Here is an 18,229-nt window from a genome sequence, read left to right as displayed (position 1 = left end):
TCTTGGTTCATGTCAAATACATTTTGATAAGTCGCAGGACCAGCCAAACTATGAAAAGAAGTGTGACTTACAGTCCGGAAAATACGTTATATATAAAAATTTTGTACTTTTGTACTGTAACATTCTATATTTATAGTTAAATTGTTTTTTATTTTATATAATAAATCATATATATTCAATATTTTATTTCTAGTCGAATAGTTTGTTTTTTCAAGTTTTATTTTAATACAAAACATTTTTTTTTTATATTTTTAAAAACAAAGTTACTAATTTTATAACCACGTTTGAATGACATTTAACTTTCTTACATGTGAAAAATGAAATGAAAAACTGTATATATATATATATAAAATGCTGCAGCATGTGAATACACTAATGAAAATAAAACAATTTGTTTATTTGGAGTAACAAATATCCCATTATAATTTAAGGTTTACTTAAAAATACATTAAAGTTAAATTATAGACTAAAACAGACAAAAGTCGGTTTATTTGAAATTCTCCCTCTCACTCATATAGACACACACAATCTCTCTGTCCAGTTATATTTCTCTTCATGGACACATTATGACTCAACATCTGCACTGAGAGGCAATGAAGCTCCACACAAGCACTGGAGTAATTTTTCATTTTTATTTTATTTATTAGATTTACATAATCCACTGTTGTTTCCTGTCTGAAGGTGTGATGTTTGTGCCCTGTACGGTCCAGTCCCTGTGCTGAACTCTGAGGGAAGGAAGCGAGCGCAGGAGGGAAGGAATGACACAGAGGAATGAGTGTAAAGCATTGAGGTCGTGCTGCAGAACGTCAGGTCGATTATAACTTGTCCAGGAAGTTGTCGAGTGCCGGGATGCCCTCCTTCAGGCCCTTACGCTTGCGTGTCTCGGCCACGACCTGGAAGGGTTTAGTCGCGGGGTCTTTGGGGTCACCCTGCAGGATCTGCCAGTGATCGAACACACACTGAGGGAAGGCCTGACCGCCGGTGTTAGAGCGCAGGTCAGCGGTGAAACCTGCAGAAACACAAATTTAGTTTGTGAAAAGTTTTAAATTCACTGCCAAATTAAGGAGCTGTTATTTTCTCCTTAATTTGGAGTTTCAATGTGAAATGATAAATATGCAATTAATCACAATTAATAAAAAAAAATGCATGATTGATTAGTATTTTTTTTTTATTTTTATGATTGATAGCGCCGATGTTAACATTTCAAAGATGTTATTCTTGGTATATTCGTTTAACTGCTATAAAAATAAAAATTTTAAACGACAAACTTTAAAATTATACTAGGATCAAGTTAAATTAAAAGATTATACTAATAAAATTACACTACCATTACAATTATTCTAGTGTAAAAAAAAACAAAAAAAACCTAACACTATTACAATTTGTGAATATTAACACAAAAGAAAACAAAGTAAAAAAATAAATAAAAAAAATATACATCTCAGTAAAAGGACACTTGGTAAATAGATGCCATTAAACCCCACTTAAAATACACCCTCTGTGTTATGTGTTCATTAATTTGGAGTTTCAGTGTGAAATTATAACAAATTATGCAATTAATCACAATTAATAAAAAATGTGTGATTAGTTATTTTTTAAACGATTGAGCGCTGATGTTAACATTTCAAAGATGTTATTCTTGGTATTTGTTTTTTAACTGCTTAAAAAAAAAAAAAAAAAAAAAAACCACACTACAAACATTTAAGTTATACTAGTATTAAGTTAAATTAAAAAAAAAAAAATACTGCTAATTATAAAAATAAATAAAATTTTAACTCAAATTATACTAGGATCTAGTTAAATTAAAGATGCTACTAATTATACCATTTCAATTATTCTAGTGAAAAAAAAAAAAAAACAATTCGTGATATACAAAAGGAAACACCAAGTTATATATATAAAAAAAAAATATATTTTTTTACCAAATTAATTACCACTCCTAAAGAAATTAATAAAATAAAAAAAATTGCTTGTGTAACTGACAGTGAGAGAGTTATTTGACCGATTCAATCCAAAAACTAGAAACCGATCTGAACAGTTGAAGTGTAAAGCAGGTCCTAAACGTGTTGAACTTGAGTGAGTCAGGAATCACTCTGATGATGAATCTCCTCTACACTGCTGGCGCTGGATGTCTGTTGTCTGACGGAGAGATGGACACAATAGAAACACGAGCTGAACGTTTCCTCTCTCTCAGCACTTTCATTCAGACTCGGCCTGAAGCGGTCACTGACTCCGGACTGAAATGAGTCCATGACAAAGGCTGACTCGGGTTTGCTCACACGGGTTTAAAAGATTAACAAGGACACAATAAATGACACGGTCGTCTTCTGTAGAGCTGAATCAACACTGAACGAAACGGCTGACATCACTTTACTACAGCTACACTCTTCTCTGTTTATTACTGAAGCGGTCTCTTTGGAGAAAACCGGTCTGTATTCAAGTGAAGCGGAGCACAGCCAGTGGAGGTTTGGTACGCACACATTAACTTCGGTAGAAAGCTCATTCAATGTGATGACTTACCGAAAGACTCATTGACGGGCAGGAAGGCCTTAACGACAAACATAGGTGTCCCCATGACCTGAGACTCCTCGAAGACGTGTCCTCTCTTCCTGTTCAGCACACCGTAGATGCCTCCGACCACCTGCTCCGGACACTGAGAGAGGAAGAGAGACGCGGGTGAGAGACTGGAGATCCCAGCGTGAGGTGCGTCTGAAGGACGAGGCGTCTCACCTGGATCTCCACCAGGTACACGGGCTCCATGAGCCGGGGCTCGGCCGTCAGCTGGCAGGCGTACAGTACCCTGCGGGCCGTGGGGATGATCTGACCTCCGCCGCGGTGGATGGCGTCCGTGTGGAGGGTCACGTCGTGGACGTCGAAGCGGACCGCACGCATGTTCTCTTCACACAGCACACCCTGAGCACAGAAACACAGCGGGACATCAAGAACAGAACCAGGAGCAAGACCGCCTCAAACAAGGGAACAAATCCCAACAAAAGATTCATATATATATACATATTTTTTTTTTTTAGTATTTAATAACTTCTAATTGTTTGCATTTTAATACAAATAATAAAAAGAATTAAAATACAAATACCTTTGTTTTTATCATTGCATTTTATTTTTATGAAAAAATACAATAAAATCAAGCATTAATAAAACCGCAAAAGCTTACAAAAAAAATGTATAACTATAAAAATAATTACGTTTGCATAACAGGTGTTAACAAGTGTTACAGTCTTAGGACTAGAATACAAATAAACAAAATATACACCATTTTATTGGTTTGTATTTTTTTATTTTACTTCTAGTAATTAAAAATAAAAATCAAGTCATTAACGAATACAAATGTGATTTTTTTGTTTTCTAGAAATACAAAAAGCAGAACTCGCAAAAAAATAAATGCACTTGTTTTTATTGTATTTTATTTGAAAAAATTAAAGTGCTGTAAAACAGCAAAAATTTGAATAAAATATTTTATTATTACTTATTTGCTTGTATCGTTTCTATATCGCATTAATTTTAAATGAATAAAAATATTACACTAAAACATTCTACAATTGAAAGTTTAGGACAAGGTCTCAAAAGTGAATAACAAAATCAATATTTTTATGATTTGTTTTTGGATTGGTTCTAGAAATACAAAAAGCGGAACGTCAAAAAAAAAAAAAGTCTAATGACGCGATTTAAAAAAAAAAAAAAAAAAAAAAAAAAGCAAATATCCTAATAAAATATTTTAATATTAATACTTTGTGTGCATAGTTTCTATTATTTAGATCTTATTTTGACTGGATAAAATCGATTCCACAGTGTAAAGTTGAGCAGTATGTCTCAGTATTGCAGGTGTGTGCAGGTCTCAGATATTAGGTGTGATCCATCACTTCTTCAGAGTGGTGCATGGTTTCTCCTCACAGACCAGCAGCACATCAAGAGCAACGCTAGTAAACCAGACCCGAACATCTCACCTCTTTAGTGGCCCACTGGAAGCCCGCCACGACGCTGTCCTTGATCTCGTTCAGGTACTGCACTCCTTTGGTCACGTCCATCAGGAGGTTGGGTCCGGTTCCGTCGGGGCCGAAGCACCAGATCTTACGGGCCTCGGTGACCTCCCACTCGTATTTGTCGGCCAGGTAGCGTGCTCGGGCCTTGAGCTCCTGACGGGACGTCACGTCGCCCTTGTCGATGTCTTCGGCGAGACCGTCGGGGAACGGCCTGGCCTTCATGTACAGACGGTTGTGTTTGTTCGGAGACTTGGACAAACACATCTGGTCTGATTCTTCGCTGACCGTCTCCCTGTAGGACACGACGGGGTCTGATTTCTGTTGGAGAACCAGACACAGGTTACATGCATTTCAGTTTATTGCCACTTCAGCTTCAAAAGCTACGAGGAGACTGATACGGATTCAACTGCGCACCTTCAGCGGGATGCAAGCGTGGTCCTCCTCCAGATCTTTAAGGCAGATCTCCAGATGCAGTTCTCCAGCGCCGGCGATGATGTGCTCTCCGGACTCCTCGATGATGCACTGCACCATGGGGTCAGACTTGGCCAGGCGTTTGAGTCCCTCCACCAGTTTGGGAAGGTCAGCGGGGTTCTTGGCCTCCACTGCTACTCTGACCACAGGGCTGACGCTGAACTTCATCACACGCATGTTGTGTGCCTGCTCGAAAGTTGTGATGGTCCCGGTCTTCACCAGAAACTGGTCCACACCAACCAGACCCACGATGTTACCACAAGGCACGTCCTCAATGGGCTCCACATAGCGTCCCATCATCAAAATGGTCCTGGAATAAAAGAAAAGCTGTGCTTTAGAAACGTTAATTAGTGAGGCACTGTATTTCAGCAAGTGGAAGAATCATTACAACCAATAAAAATCATTCAATAATAAATCACTTTGAAGAAAACGTCACTAAACTTTATTTGCAGCACACCTAATGTCCAATAATATCCGTGGTTCATTACTTTTTATATTAATTTGATTCAAATTGTCAATTTTAAATACAATAAAATGTCTACACATTTTTGATGCACATTCATTATATGGTTTAATGCATGTTTAAATAAATCGGTCATGAAGTTATTAAAGCCACCATTTAATTATTCATATTTCACCAACAAATTGAAGTAGAAAAAAAAACTTGTGTAATTCAAATGACCCGTTCATTTAGAGCGACTATCATTAAATAAATGATCAATTAAAATGTACATACTTTTCAGCCCAAATGCTCCCTAAACATTTGGTTTCGCCTCAGAACAATCTCATTTAATGCACATGAAATAAATGATTTTATAGCATTTAAACATTAGTTATTAAGTGTGCATGTTAGTCCACAGTACATTAATTGTGAATATTACATTTAACATGAATAAATGCTGAATGAGTGCAGCTCCCAGAACTTCTCATATTAAACGTTTTTAAGTGTTAGCAGTATAAATAAAGCGACTTTAATCGTGGCTAAATGAAAACTAGTTGAGGTGTTAATGAGTCAGGAGTAATGCACACCTCTGGATGGGTTTCAGATAGAGATCCTCTTTTTTCCCAGGGGTGAAGTTTGGTCCCATGATGCGCACTTTCTGCCCAGTGGACACCACGCCAGAGAACACGCGTCCGAAAGCATAGAAACGACCCTTATCTGTGGTCGGCACCATCTTTGAGATGTACATCATGAGGGGAGCCTTCGGGTCACAGTTCTTGATACCTGCGCAGAACACAAACTAAGAATCACACACACTTCAAACACAACACACACCTGAGAACACGCGTGTCGTACCCATAGCAGCTTCATCATCTCCTGGTCCTTCGTAAAGCAGCTCGCAGCGGTACTTCTGGGCCGTGACGGGAGACGGCAGGTGGATGGTGATCATCTGAAGCAGAGCTTCTCCGGCGGGCAGCCAGCGACGCATCACGGCCTTCAGCAGAGGCTTGCCTTCCTTATCCTTGTCCTCCGTGTCCAGCTTGATGTCCAGCTTCTCGATCAGCTTGGCAGCTTCGTCCTTCTTGAAGTTCATGATGGCATCGAACACCTAGAGATGGAGGAAGTGAGGTGTGATCACCGGTGGATCAGAAGGAGACCTGCTCTAGTGTTTGAGGCTAACAGAAGACGAGGGGTACCTTGAAGATGGGGTCCAGGATGAGCTGGGCGAAGGTGCGGGGCAGTTTCTTTCCATCGGGGCCGTTGGCAGTCTTGCTGAACTTACCGGTGGCTGGGTCAAAATACCTGCACGAGCAGCAGAGAATGAGTAACATGCAACAAACCTAAAGGTCTAATTTACAACACCACTTAAAAAGGTTTACTGAAGTTTCATCAGCTGAAACTGAACTGACTGTATTTCCTGTATGAATCTCACCTGTCACCCCAGAGCTTCTTCATCATGTCCTCCACTTTCTTACAGCGTTCAGCTGCACTCAGCTGACCTTCACCTTTAGCAGCGAACTTGGCCACGTACATCTCTGCAAACTGCTTCAGAGTGAAAGCCCAGCCGTGAAGACCGGATCCGAAACCCACGGTACCGATCACCGGATCGATCTGAGAGAAAGAGAGAGAGATGAGCACAAACAGTCCAGCTAAAGGAACAGATATAAGAGACTACGGCTCAGAAATTACTTCAGGATCAGCGCTGGTCTCAGATATTCTGGTTAGTTGTTCATCAGCTCATCAGAGTGGTGCATGGTTTCTCCTCACAGACCACACGGCGCATTTTAACCCTTCATATAAACAAAGGAGCGTGTTCTCACCATGATGTTTCCCATTGGTCCACCCTCGTCCTCTCCGTAGGTGGAGATGATGACGTTGACGTTCTCCACGATGCGCTGGAAGGTTTGGAACAGCTCCTCGGGCTCCAGCTGCAGCTCCAGCAGGGCACGGTCCATCTTATTCATCATCAGCACGGGCTTAATGCGCTCGGCGATGGCCTGTCTCAGCACCGTCTCGGTCTGCACGCACACACCTGAGCACAAGAGGCATTTAACATCCTGGAAATCGATGCATCTTACATTGCAAAATGTAAGACTTGTGGTCCAAATGAAGGCATTAATTTAAGGAAGGGAGACTTCAGAGCAGCATTAACCCTATGTAGGCCACACCAATGACCGCTCTATGTATAACCACAGTAAAAGGTTTACCTGAGACACAGTCCACCACAACCAGCGCTCCATCAGTGACACGCAGCGCAGCCGTGACCTCGGAGGAGAAGTCCACGTGGCCGGGAGAGTCAATCAGGTTAATGAGGAAACCAGATCCATCCTTGCACTGCTTGATGAAGGCCAGGTCGTTTTCGGATAGCTCGTAGTACATGGAGATGGCACTGAGAAAGAGGGACAACAGAGGGAAATCAACAACCAGCTCTTTGTGCATCAACATTAGACTCTCAGCTTGGCTTGTGTTTGTTGTAATGAGCACGTCACAGATGATTGGCTACCATTAACTCAGAGTTTGGGTCACTTAGTGATAACTGAATTCGACAGGGTTTCTTTTTCTATAAGCAATAAGAAAATACATCGTAAATGACTTAAACCGCTTGCACTTTTTCCCCTTCCTCACTACAGATATCTAAAGTTTTAAATAGTGAGTTTTACTGAATGACGCACTTTAGGTTTTCTTTATTAGTGAAGCAAGCTGAAATATTTGCCCTTCTTGATTTACCATGTTTTAGTTAAGTTAAATGGTTTAAACTTTCACACCACAGTTGCATTTTTGCATTGTGATTTTATGACAATATATTGTTAAAACCCTAACAAAAAGGAATAACTACTATATGACTCGATGCCATAAAACACTGAAAATGCAGTTAAACAACCTTTGATTTTCATGCACATCATAAACACCCTCCTGAACTCTGTTTCTAGTCATGCATGTTGCTTTTTAATCTAATTGCATTTAATGCAAACAACTGCCATTTTAATTACGTGATGTTGTCAGCAGAGGTTTACCGATAACTGATTTTACCGATACGGATTAATAAACCGATAGTTTTTAAAACTGATACACGACAAATTAAAAATAGCGCTTTAAAATGCCCTGATTTCAAAATTTAGTTATGCATGGCAATGTATACATCTATTTAGTTGCATTTTTACAGTCTTACAATTTAAAAAATCCCTGAAACTTACAAGCTTAGTTATGCATGAAAAGATTTACATTTAATTGCATTTTTATAGGTTTACATATTTAAAAAAAATCTAATACTTTCAGATTTAGTTATGCATTATTTCCATATACTTACATTTTTGACAGATGCATGATACGGTTTAGATGCATATAATTGCATTTTATTTACGGTCTAGCGATCTTTAAGTCCCTGGACATTTGCTGGCGTCTTACGTGGATTTGATGGTGATGCAGCGCTCTTGCTCGTCTTTGCGTGTGTCAGTGAAGCGCGTCTCTCCGGCGCGGGCCGATGCGATGATTCCAGCCTTGGACACCAGAGAGTCGGTCAGTGTAGATTTCCCGTGGTCCACGTGCGCAATCACGGACATGTTACGGATGTTGGACTTCTTGTCCATGATGGCACGGATCTGGTCGACTGTGAAGTTCACCTGGAGGAGACACATTTGACATTCATCCAAACTCATTTCACACTCAAAACAAAAGACTTCTGCATCTGACCAGAGTAGACTGTACACACATTTTCATTGTAGGGACTGAGAGCTCTCAGACTAAATCTAATATATCTTAAACTGTTGAGAAGATGAACGGAGGCCTCACGGGTTTGTAATGACATGAGTCATTAATGACTCACCCTTCTCGTTTTTGGGTGAACTAACCCTTTAACAAGCCTGATGAGTGACAACTTTGATTAAATTAAGATTTCAAGAGGAGCATTGCAGAGCATCAACATTTCTAAAACGCATTTGTGTGGCATTGTGGCCATCTATAGAGAGCAAATTAGACATTTAGATGTTATTAGATTGAACATGACACCTGTTCAGAAGAGACTGTACATTATTTAGCCGCGGTAAACGCAATGTCTTTTACTCAAAGGCCCCACTGAATTATTCTACGCTTTCACTGCGCAAACAATAGACGGCCACGTGCGTGAAGAACCGCACGTGCGGGACAGACAGTAACATGTGACCCCCGTGAACCGGTTTTAAACACACCCGACACTGCCGTTATACCAACCGGCAAAGAGACCGAAACCGCTCGAAGGCCATCACAAACAGGAAACTAGTAACGGGATTAAAACACTAGGATATTAGGTTACAAAACTGACAACGGAGGTTTTCGATGCGGTTTTCCTCAAACACGCGATACTTTCCACAATACGTGGCACGGTTAGCTAACATGCTAACGAGGCCCAGCCTGAAAAACGCCGGTAAAACAAACCGAGCGACTCAAAATTAGGCGTTAAGGTCGTTGAATATATAATAAACTTGCTATTATAGAATCAGAAACAATAAATATCTGGTAAAGCGTTACAGGAAAGAAATCAAGTCGCTGCCATTCTGTTTTGAGGGAAACTAGCCGGAATTTTCCCGCCCGCATCTTACAAAAAAAAAACCGTTAGACGCAGAAATATCGTGTCAGAAATTTAATTCTACCCGCTGCACAACTGTATCGAATCAATTAGTACATCTGATACGTACCATTTTGACAGATGGATCAAGATTCACTAGGCACTGATTTTACAATAGAGCGCGCTGCCTTCCGCTGGTGGGGACAGGCAGGGGAGAAGGACGCGTCACGCCGCTGCGCGCTTTTATATTCAGGCCGCGCGTTCAGCGTTGCGTCATGACGCACAAGACACGCTGTTTTCTTTGGCTCCTCCTAGCGTCACACACAAGCAAAATGACTGAAAAATCGAAATTAAATAAATAAACAGTAGTTATATAAGTAAATAAATATTTAAATAGTCACATCCATAAACATACACTTTAAATAGGAAATGTAGCTGGCTAATAATTATAAATAGTCGCATTCATGCTCATATATGGACATTAATTGTATAATATTGAAATAAATAATTGAAAAATGTATAAAAAAATAAAAAAATAGTCACATTCATGCTCATATTTTTGAGAGACATTTTTTCTCGCAATTCTGATTTGTCTCACAAATGCGAGTTTGTATCTAGCAATTTTGACTTTTTTTCGCAATTCTGACTGTGAGTTTGACTTTTTTTCTTGATTTTTTCCCCCTCATAATTCTAACATTTTTTTCAGAATTGTGAGATAAAGATTATCACTATTCCAACTTTACTTTATTTCTCAGAACCGTGAGTTTAAATCTCGCAGTTCTGAGTTTTTTCGAATTTGTATATATTTTTTAAATTCAGTGTTGGAAACGGGCTTCCATTCATGATACAATATTATAAATAGTATTTGTGGTCAAAAAAATAATAATCCAAGACTGATGTGCGAAGAGGGACAGTGTACATTAATCAAAATGTAAATGTACCCAAGTCAACCTAAAGGATAATTTTCATTGGCAGTTTTATTTCGTTGAAATTGCATTCGTTTATTAATAATATGAAAAAAATACTTTTTTACCCATCCGCACCCGTATGTATATTAAATGAAGCGGAACATATTTCTCTCACAAAACTCACCCGAGCCACAATAAAGGAGACGCAACCTCACACTCTGCTCTAATTCGCGAAGCGTTTGCGTCAGTAAAATGCCGTACGTTCAGTCTCTGTCAAGGGGCAAGGAACTCGACCGGAAGCTGAAGTCGGGTGGGGGCTGCCATCTTTTAGCAGAACTTCACTTGCGTTAGCATTCCCATTGACTCCCATTCATTTTGGCGTCACTTTGATAGCGAATAACTTTACATCTGAGGCGTTTAAAGACTCTGTTTGTCCATTATTTATTTCTAAAGATACACGACAATGTATAAAGGGCTCCATTACCTTCTATGTTACATTATGGCCCCGTATAAACAGTTTTTGTAAAAAATAGGCTAACGATTGCGTCATAACCACTCGGCTCTCTGTCGCATTACCGTACAGACAGGAGGAGAAGCTCGCAGGCAATTAACTTAATATGGCGTACTGGCGTTACATTTTAAAATACTATACAAAATAATTAATCAGAATACTTACTCCTGCTCACTCACGACAAATAACTCCCCGCTCAAGCTCGCCGTCTCTGCAAGCTTAACAATGGCAGTTTTCACGCACAGCTACTAGAAGATTTACATCTGTCAGACAGGTTGCTGACGTCGTCAAGCTTCGTTTGAGTCTGCGCGTCAGAAACGGAAGTGCTAAAAAACGCTAAAACTGGGCTTCATTTGTCTCAATTGAGTTCCAATGGGGTCGCTGTGTCCATTTCTTTTACTGTCTATGGTCTCTGTTCTTTTACTGTCTATGGCTCTGTTCTCAGCTTACGTTGTTAGCGTACCGCCCGCTGTTCTTCTTTCAGCAGGATTGGTGAGGTTTTGTTTTGCTTTGTGTCCCAGTTAACGTCATGTGTAGGTAGTACATCTTACATCGAGTAACTTAGGGTAATAAATAATGTTTCTGTGTTTGCCACGCTTTGATTGCAGTGAATTGTGTACCATCTGACAACATCAGTGATGTTGTCAGATGCTAATATGTTAGATATAGCATGATACTGAGTGAATACTTTCTGCTATGGTAGGCTAAAGGTACTTGTATTATTACCATGGTACGTTTCTAAAAACTATGGTGACACCATAGTTTCATATAACCTTCGTTTCATGTCCTGAACTGATAACCAAATACAGGCAAACATACGTAAATCTAATGAATGCATTGGTGGTCAGGCAGAAGCAGTGACGTCATGGCCTCGCGCAGGATCACACAGGAGACCTTCGATGCAGTGGTCAGAGAAAACCTCGAGGAGTTTGACCTGGACGAGAGCGAAGCTCTGAAGGAGGCCATCGAGCAGTTTGAGTCTCAGGGTGAGCTATTAAAAACATTAAAAGATACTTTAGTTTACTCTCATGTGTCTGCTTAATTATTTTGTGCAACCTTAGTGAATATATGCAGATGTATGTATATTGATTATAACTTTTTCAATTTTTAGATTTATCTAATATACATTTTTTTGTATCACATAAATACAACATTAAGTGAGCTTATGTGAGAAACATTCAAAAACATTAATTATTCTAAACCGTTGACAGAAGTAAATTAATTAATTAGTTAATAAATTAATAGTCATATTCATGCACACAAAAATTCTTAAATATTATAAAACTAATGTCCTGTTTGAGGGACATTGATTGTATATTATTTAAGTAAATAACAGAATAAATTAAAATTTGTATCAATGCTCATCTAAATGCTTAAATGGGACATTAATTGTATAATATTTAAGTAAATAACAGAATAAATTTAGAAACAAATAAAGATATAGTAACACTCATGCACATGTTTTTACACACTTTTTTTTAAATAAACAATATCACTATTTTAACTATATTTTTTATTTAATAAATGCAGACCTAGATAGCTAAAAAGGCTTATTTAAAAAAAATAATAATCTCGTCTAAACGTTTGGCCTTTTTGACTGCAGTGGAACATGCTGAACTCTATCTAACTCAATCAACATTAACCTACTTATTTTCATTCATGATAAATGCACACAGATCTAGATGTATGATGATAAAGTGATTTGATTTGTCCTCACAGGTGTGGATCTCAGCTATATTGTTAAAGTAGTTCCCAAAGTTTGTTCTGAAGAAAACGCCGAGAATCAAACCCACGAGGTTCTTCAGGTACGTCTCCACACACGATGTTTTGCTGCAGGACTGAAAGACTTGTAGGTTTTGTGTTTAACATGTTCTCGGCGGTGTATTTTCAGGTTTTAGAGTCTCTCAAAAGCGCATCGTCTGCATCAGTTCTGGAGGATCTGAGGGTCTTCACCCAGCAGTGCTCTCTCGGCTTCGCACAGCGATTCCTGGCCGCTCAAAAAGAGGCGTATCCCACGATCCTCGCCTGCTGCCAGAGAGCCGCTGGAGAGAAGGAAGCCCTCTCCGTGGCTCTGGCCGCGCTCTCGGCGCTAACCGACGGCCAGCCGGATCTCCTGGACGCGGAAGGACGAGAGTTTATGATCGGAGTTTTAACCGCGCACCAGAAAGACGCCGCTCTCAGCTGTCTGTGTTTCCGCCTCGTGAGAAACTTCTGTGTGAAGCACGAGAACAACCGGCAGAATCTGGTGAAGGCAGGCGTGCTCCCGCTGCTCACCGCCAGCATCACACGACACATCCAGCACCCCGAGGTCGTGAGGGAGGCCTGTGTCGCGCTGAGGGTCATGACCTTTGACGACGACGTGCGTGTGGCCTTCGGAAGCGCTCATGAACACGCCAGGATGATCGTGCAGGAGCACAACGGACTCAAAGTGATCGTTGAAGCTGCGAAAGGTGAGCCGAGTTTCCTCTGGGCATGCAACGAGAAATAAATGCAGTGAGAAATAATATCTGCATGTATTATACAGCCCTGTTGGCCTTCTGGAAGGTATATTAATTCACTGAACATGTACTCAATACTTGGTAGGGGTTTCCTTTTGCTTTAATTACTGCCTCAATCCGGCGTGGCATGGAGGTGATCAGTTTGTGTCTCTGCTGAGGTGGTCTGAAGCACAGGTTTCTTTGACAGTGGCCTTCAGTTCATCTGTATTGTTTGGTCTCTTGTTTGTCATCTTCCTCTTGACAATAGCTCATAGATTTTCTCTGGGGTTCAGGTCTGGTGAGTTTACTGGACAGTCAAGCACACCAACACCATGGTCATTTAACCAACTTTTGGTGCTTTTGGCAGTGTGGTCAGGTGCTTAATCCTGCTGGAAAATGAAATCAGCGTCTTCAGAAAGCTGGTCAGCAGAAGGAAGCATGAAGTGCTCCAAGATTTCTTGGTAAACGGGTGCAGTGACTTTGGATTTCAGAAAACACAATAGACCCAACAGCAGCAGATGACGTTGCACCCCAAATCATCACCGACTGTGGAAACTTAACACTGGACTTACTCTGGGCTATGAGCTTCTCCAGCCTTCCTCCAGCCTCCAGGACCTTGGTTTCCAAATGAAACACAAAACTTGCTCTCATCTGAAAAGAGGACTTTGGACCACTGGGCAACAGTCCAGTTCTTCTTCTCCTTAGCCCAGGTAAGACGCCTCTGATGTTGTCTGTGGTTCAGTAAATCTCTCGACACGTCTGTGTGTGGTGCTCTTGATGCCTTGACCCCAGCCTCAGTCCATTCCTTGTGAAGTTCACTCAAATACTTGAATCCAGTTTGCTTGACAATCCTCACAAGGCTGCGGTTCTCTCGGTTGGTTGTGCATCTTTTCCTTCCAGTCAACTTTCTGTTAACATGCTTTGATACAGCACTCTGTGAACAGCAGCTTCTTTCTTTATTGTGAATTATTATTATTATTGTTATAAAAAAATGATGTAATGTAAGCAATGCATTAGGATTTTTTGGATACTAGTATAATATTTTGTAGATTTATGTGTATATGGTGATAAAGTGATCTGATTTGTTGAATTGCAAAAAAAAAAAAACTTAATATTACCTAAATTGATGCTAAGTTAAAAAAATCAATGAAGATTTGATATATATATATAAATGGAGAATACAAGACTTCTTCACTGCACAAATTGTTTTAAAATAAAAAATGCAACAAAATGCATAATATTTTGTGAGAAATTATGACAGACACTATTTTATGTTTGCATGCAGCACAGATTTAGAAACGTGAAGCAGTGCTGATGAATGTTGATGATGTGTTGTCTTCAGCTCACCCAGAGAACCCGTCAGTGCTCAGTGAACTCTGTGGGACTCTGTCCCGTCTGGCCGTGAGAGACGAGTTCTGTCAGGACATCGTAGACCTGGGGGGCCTGAGGTTCATGATCACGCTCCTGGCCGACAGTCTGGACCGTCCGGTGAGCTGAGGATCAGTGAGAGCTTCAGCTTCAGCTTCAGCTCCTGTGAACACAAACCAATCTCTTGTTGTTGTGGTGCGTCTGTCTTCCAGGAGCTTGTGAAGCAGGTGCTCCGCGCACTGAAGGCCATCGCTGGAAACGATGATGTCAAAGATGCCATTGTGAATGGCGGTGGGGCGGAGCTAATCGTCATGGCGATGAACCGTCACATGACCAATGCACAGGTGTGTCCTCCCAAGTGCAATAAAATGCCAATTATTATTATCTCCAGTTGTAAACTGCTTTTAAAATTAGTGTATTTTTATATAATAATAAATGAATGGTTTAATAGAAAATTTGTTAATTTCTTGATTTAGAGAAATGTTTAATCATTTATTTTCATATATAAATAAAGAAAAAACAATAATTATTCAAATAAATAAATAAAAATAAATTAAATTTATATAATAAAATAAATAAATAATAAATATTAACATTAATAAAATAATATAAATATTAATATAAATAAAATAAAATACATTTATATAAATAAAATAAATAATTAAAATAAACTGACCTAATTAATGATCCAATGATTTGTTGGATGTTGCACTAATGAAGTTAATCTGTGAATCACTTGTGAATTTAAAGGAGTCTGTTCTCAATCTCTGAGTCTCCTCATATCACATTTACATTACGTTTATTCATTTAGAAGATGCTTTTATCCAAAGCAACTTACAGATGAGGAAAGTGGACAAAAAGAGCAATAATATATAAGTGCTATAACAAAGTCTCATTTAGCTTAAACGCAGAACACGTAGCATGGGCTTTTAAATAATAAATAAAAAGAAAACAGATAGAATAGAGCAAGCTAGTGTTAGAGGTCTTTTTTTATAATTGGATAATAAATGAAAATAAAATAGAATGCAAAAAGATTAGAAAGGTAGTTAGATTTTTTTTTATAGAATAGAATTAGAATAGTGAGTGATAAAGTTCGAGGGTCAATTAAAGATGGAAGAGATGTGTTTTAAGCCGATTCTTGAAGATGGCTAAGGACTCAGCTGCTGGGATTGAGTTGGGAAGGTCATTCCACCAGAAGGGAACATTTAATTTAAAAGTCCGTAAAAGTGACTTTGTGCTTCTTTGGGATGAACAATCAAGCGACGTTCACTTGCAGAACACAAGCTTCTAGAGGCACATAAGTCTGAAGTAACGAATTTAGGTAAATGTGTGCAGAGCCAGTGGTAGTTTTGTAGACAAACATCAATGCCTTGAATAAACGGAGCTGCTCTGTGTGTTCAGGTGTGTGAGCAGGGATGTGCAGCGCTCTGTGTTCTCGCTCTACGCAAACCCAACAACTGTAAAGCCATCGTGGAGTGCGGCGGAGCGCTGGCGTCCGTGCAGGCCATGAAGAATCACCCGGATAAAGTCAATGTGCAGGTAAAGCATCTGTGTGTTCATGCAGAGACCCATGACCTCTCGCTCTACTGTCTGGACAGGGATTTCTCTGACATGCATAGTTTTCAGCTTTTCACAATATACATGTAAACCTTTTAAGACTAGGAGAAAATGCATCATTTTGCTCTCAAGGCCTGTTCACATAAAAAACTTTAACTATGCTGGTCCATAGTGTGAAACAGACCTTTAACCGTACATAATGTGAAAATCTAGTTTATTTCTTTCTTTCTTATTCATCAAAAAGTACTTTCATGGTGTAAAATGTAATGTTTATTTATTTTGATTCTTGGTGAATACTTGGTTACGGTTATTATAGTTCAATTAAATAAAATATAGTTAAATAAATTGCATTAAAAGCATTTGCTATTCGAAATTAAATAAACTAAAATTAAATGATAAATAAATAAAAACGCAATTTATTTCAGCTAGTTGCCACAGCAACATTTCTTGTTTTCATTCAGATTAATTTACTAAACATGTAAAACAAATAATAATTAAGAATGACAAAAACACACAACAAAGGTATTAAAACATAATTCTAAAACTTTTATATATATATATATATATTTATAAGCCTTTTTTGTTGTTGTTGTACTTCCTTTCTCTTTGTTTTCTGTAAATAAATAAAAAAATAAATGTCTTATTTTATATTAAGAGGCCTTAAATACTACAGTATGTACTTGAATTTAAATTAATAATTTGGAACAATGCACTTATTGTGCACATACATGTTTTTACACTGTACTTGTATTTGAAAAATATAATCACACTGACTCCTTAAACCGAACCATAGAACACACATCCCACCTCAATCGCAGCAAAAGTGTTTTGCAGTACAGTATCAACATAATAAATACATTGCACTTATTTCTTGATGAAAGTACATAGCAGTTAAGGCCACTTAATATAAAGTGTGAGCTAACTAACTAACTGCTAAACCGTGGTTTTTCACATGATGTCGTTCCTGGAAAGCAGAGCTTCAGTGGCTGCCATCTCTGTTTCAGACACAGTCGTGCATGCTGCTGAGGAACCTGGTGGCCCACACGCGTGACTTCAGTCCACTCATCCTGGACATGGGAGCCGAGGCGCTGATCTTACAGGCTCTGGCGGCTCACAGGGACTGCGCTGATGTGGGTCGAGCCGCTCTCAGAGACCTCGGCTGTCAGGTGGAGCTGAGAGAGCTCTGGACGGGCAAGAAGGGAAGCCTGAGTCACTGATGAACGCCATCACGATCACATCCGAGGACGTCGTGGGATAACTGTGGAGCTCTTACTAAAGCGTCCACATGCACAGATTACAGTGTAGATGTTTTTTAGTTTGTACGAGGGTTTTTATCGTCCAGGAATGACCACTTGTGCTTCGGATTCTGCTGACTGTGAGAATCAAGTGTGATTGATTCAGAGCTGTGTTGCTGAATTTAACTCTTAATATGTTTAATTCAAAAACCATCATCCCGTCTGCAAAATGTGTGCATTTCATGCTTGTTTTTGACATTTCAAAGTGTTTTATTATTACGCCGAACACTCTTTCATGCACTGAATATGAGTCCCAAGTGTTTTCTCAATCATAAGCTCTGAATAAACCCGCTCTGTACTGGAACTGATGGTGTTTGTGATTAAATCACACTTATGTGTCTATATATTATACATATTCCTTTCCAAAAATGCACCCAAAATGGTACATTTATATTAAAATACCATAGTTATTAAATATACTCGCTACTATAAAATCATAAAAAAATATGTATATATAAATGCAATTATATATAGTTCAATAAGCCAATTTAATTGTTTAAATAAGTTTTATTTTTTATATTTTATGCACATTTTATTCTAAGTATTTTGGTAAATAATATAAGTGCTTTAATAGCTTTTTTTTATTATAGTTTTGCAAAGGTGTTGTGGTAGAGTAGTGGTATTAGATATTAATACACATAAATATGTCATGGATATTGATT

General features: G+C 39.0%; 2 protein-coding genes across 4 annotated transcripts; one reads left to right on the top strand and one right to left on the bottom strand.

Moving 5' to 3' along the window:
* Positions 1 to 627: 627 nt before the first annotated feature.
* LOC113111728 (elongation factor 2) lies at positions 628 to 9,730 on the bottom strand. The gene is made up of 13 exons (XM_026276770.1): positions 9,582 to 9,730; positions 8,317 to 8,531; positions 7,119 to 7,300; positions 6,732 to 6,943; positions 6,344 to 6,522; positions 6,108 to 6,213; positions 5,767 to 6,019; positions 5,499 to 5,694; positions 4,413 to 4,779; positions 3,963 to 4,316; positions 2,731 to 2,913; positions 2,521 to 2,653; positions 628 to 1,009 (listed from the first exon to the last, which is right to left on the bottom strand). The coding sequence occupies exons 1-13, from the start codon at positions 9,582 to 9,584 to the stop codon at positions 816 to 818; spliced, it is 2,577 nt and encodes an 858-aa protein (XP_026132555.1). The 5' UTR covers positions 9,585 to 9,730; the 3' UTR covers positions 628 to 815.
* Positions 9,731 to 11,226: 1,496 nt separating this feature from the next.
* LOC113111714 (armadillo repeat-containing protein 6-like) lies at positions 11,227 to 17,871 on the top strand. 3 transcript variants are annotated; one of them, XM_026276748.1, is made up of 8 exons: positions 11,227 to 11,362; positions 11,719 to 11,856; positions 12,590 to 12,675; positions 12,762 to 13,320; positions 14,690 to 14,835; positions 14,928 to 15,059; positions 16,117 to 16,254; positions 17,277 to 17,871. In XM_026276748.1, the coding sequence occupies exons 2-8, from the start codon at positions 11,736 to 11,738 to the stop codon at positions 17,487 to 17,489; spliced, it is 1,395 nt and encodes a 464-aa protein (XP_026132533.1). In that variant the 5' UTR covers positions 11,227 to 11,362; positions 11,719 to 11,735; the 3' UTR covers positions 17,490 to 17,871. The 3 variants fall into 3 exon arrangements, with proteins under 3 accessions (XP_026132533.1, XP_026132524.1, XP_026132542.1); XM_026276739.1 differs by having other exon boundaries at positions 11,304 to 11,436; XM_026276757.1 differs by lacking the exon at positions 11,227 to 11,362 and adding an exon at positions 11,467 to 11,600.
* The last annotated feature ends 358 nt before the right edge of the window (positions 17,872 to 18,229 follow it).

The sequence above is a fragment of the Carassius auratus genome, chromosome 2 (assembly GCF_003368295.1).
Source record: "Carassius auratus strain Wakin chromosome 2, ASM336829v1, whole genome shotgun sequence".
In the NCBI taxonomy this organism is placed as follows: domain Eukaryota; kingdom Metazoa; phylum Chordata; class Actinopteri; order Cypriniformes; family Cyprinidae; genus Carassius; species Carassius auratus.
Note: the sequence above shows the minus strand (reverse complement) of the source record. Positions and strands in the feature narration are given on the sequence as shown.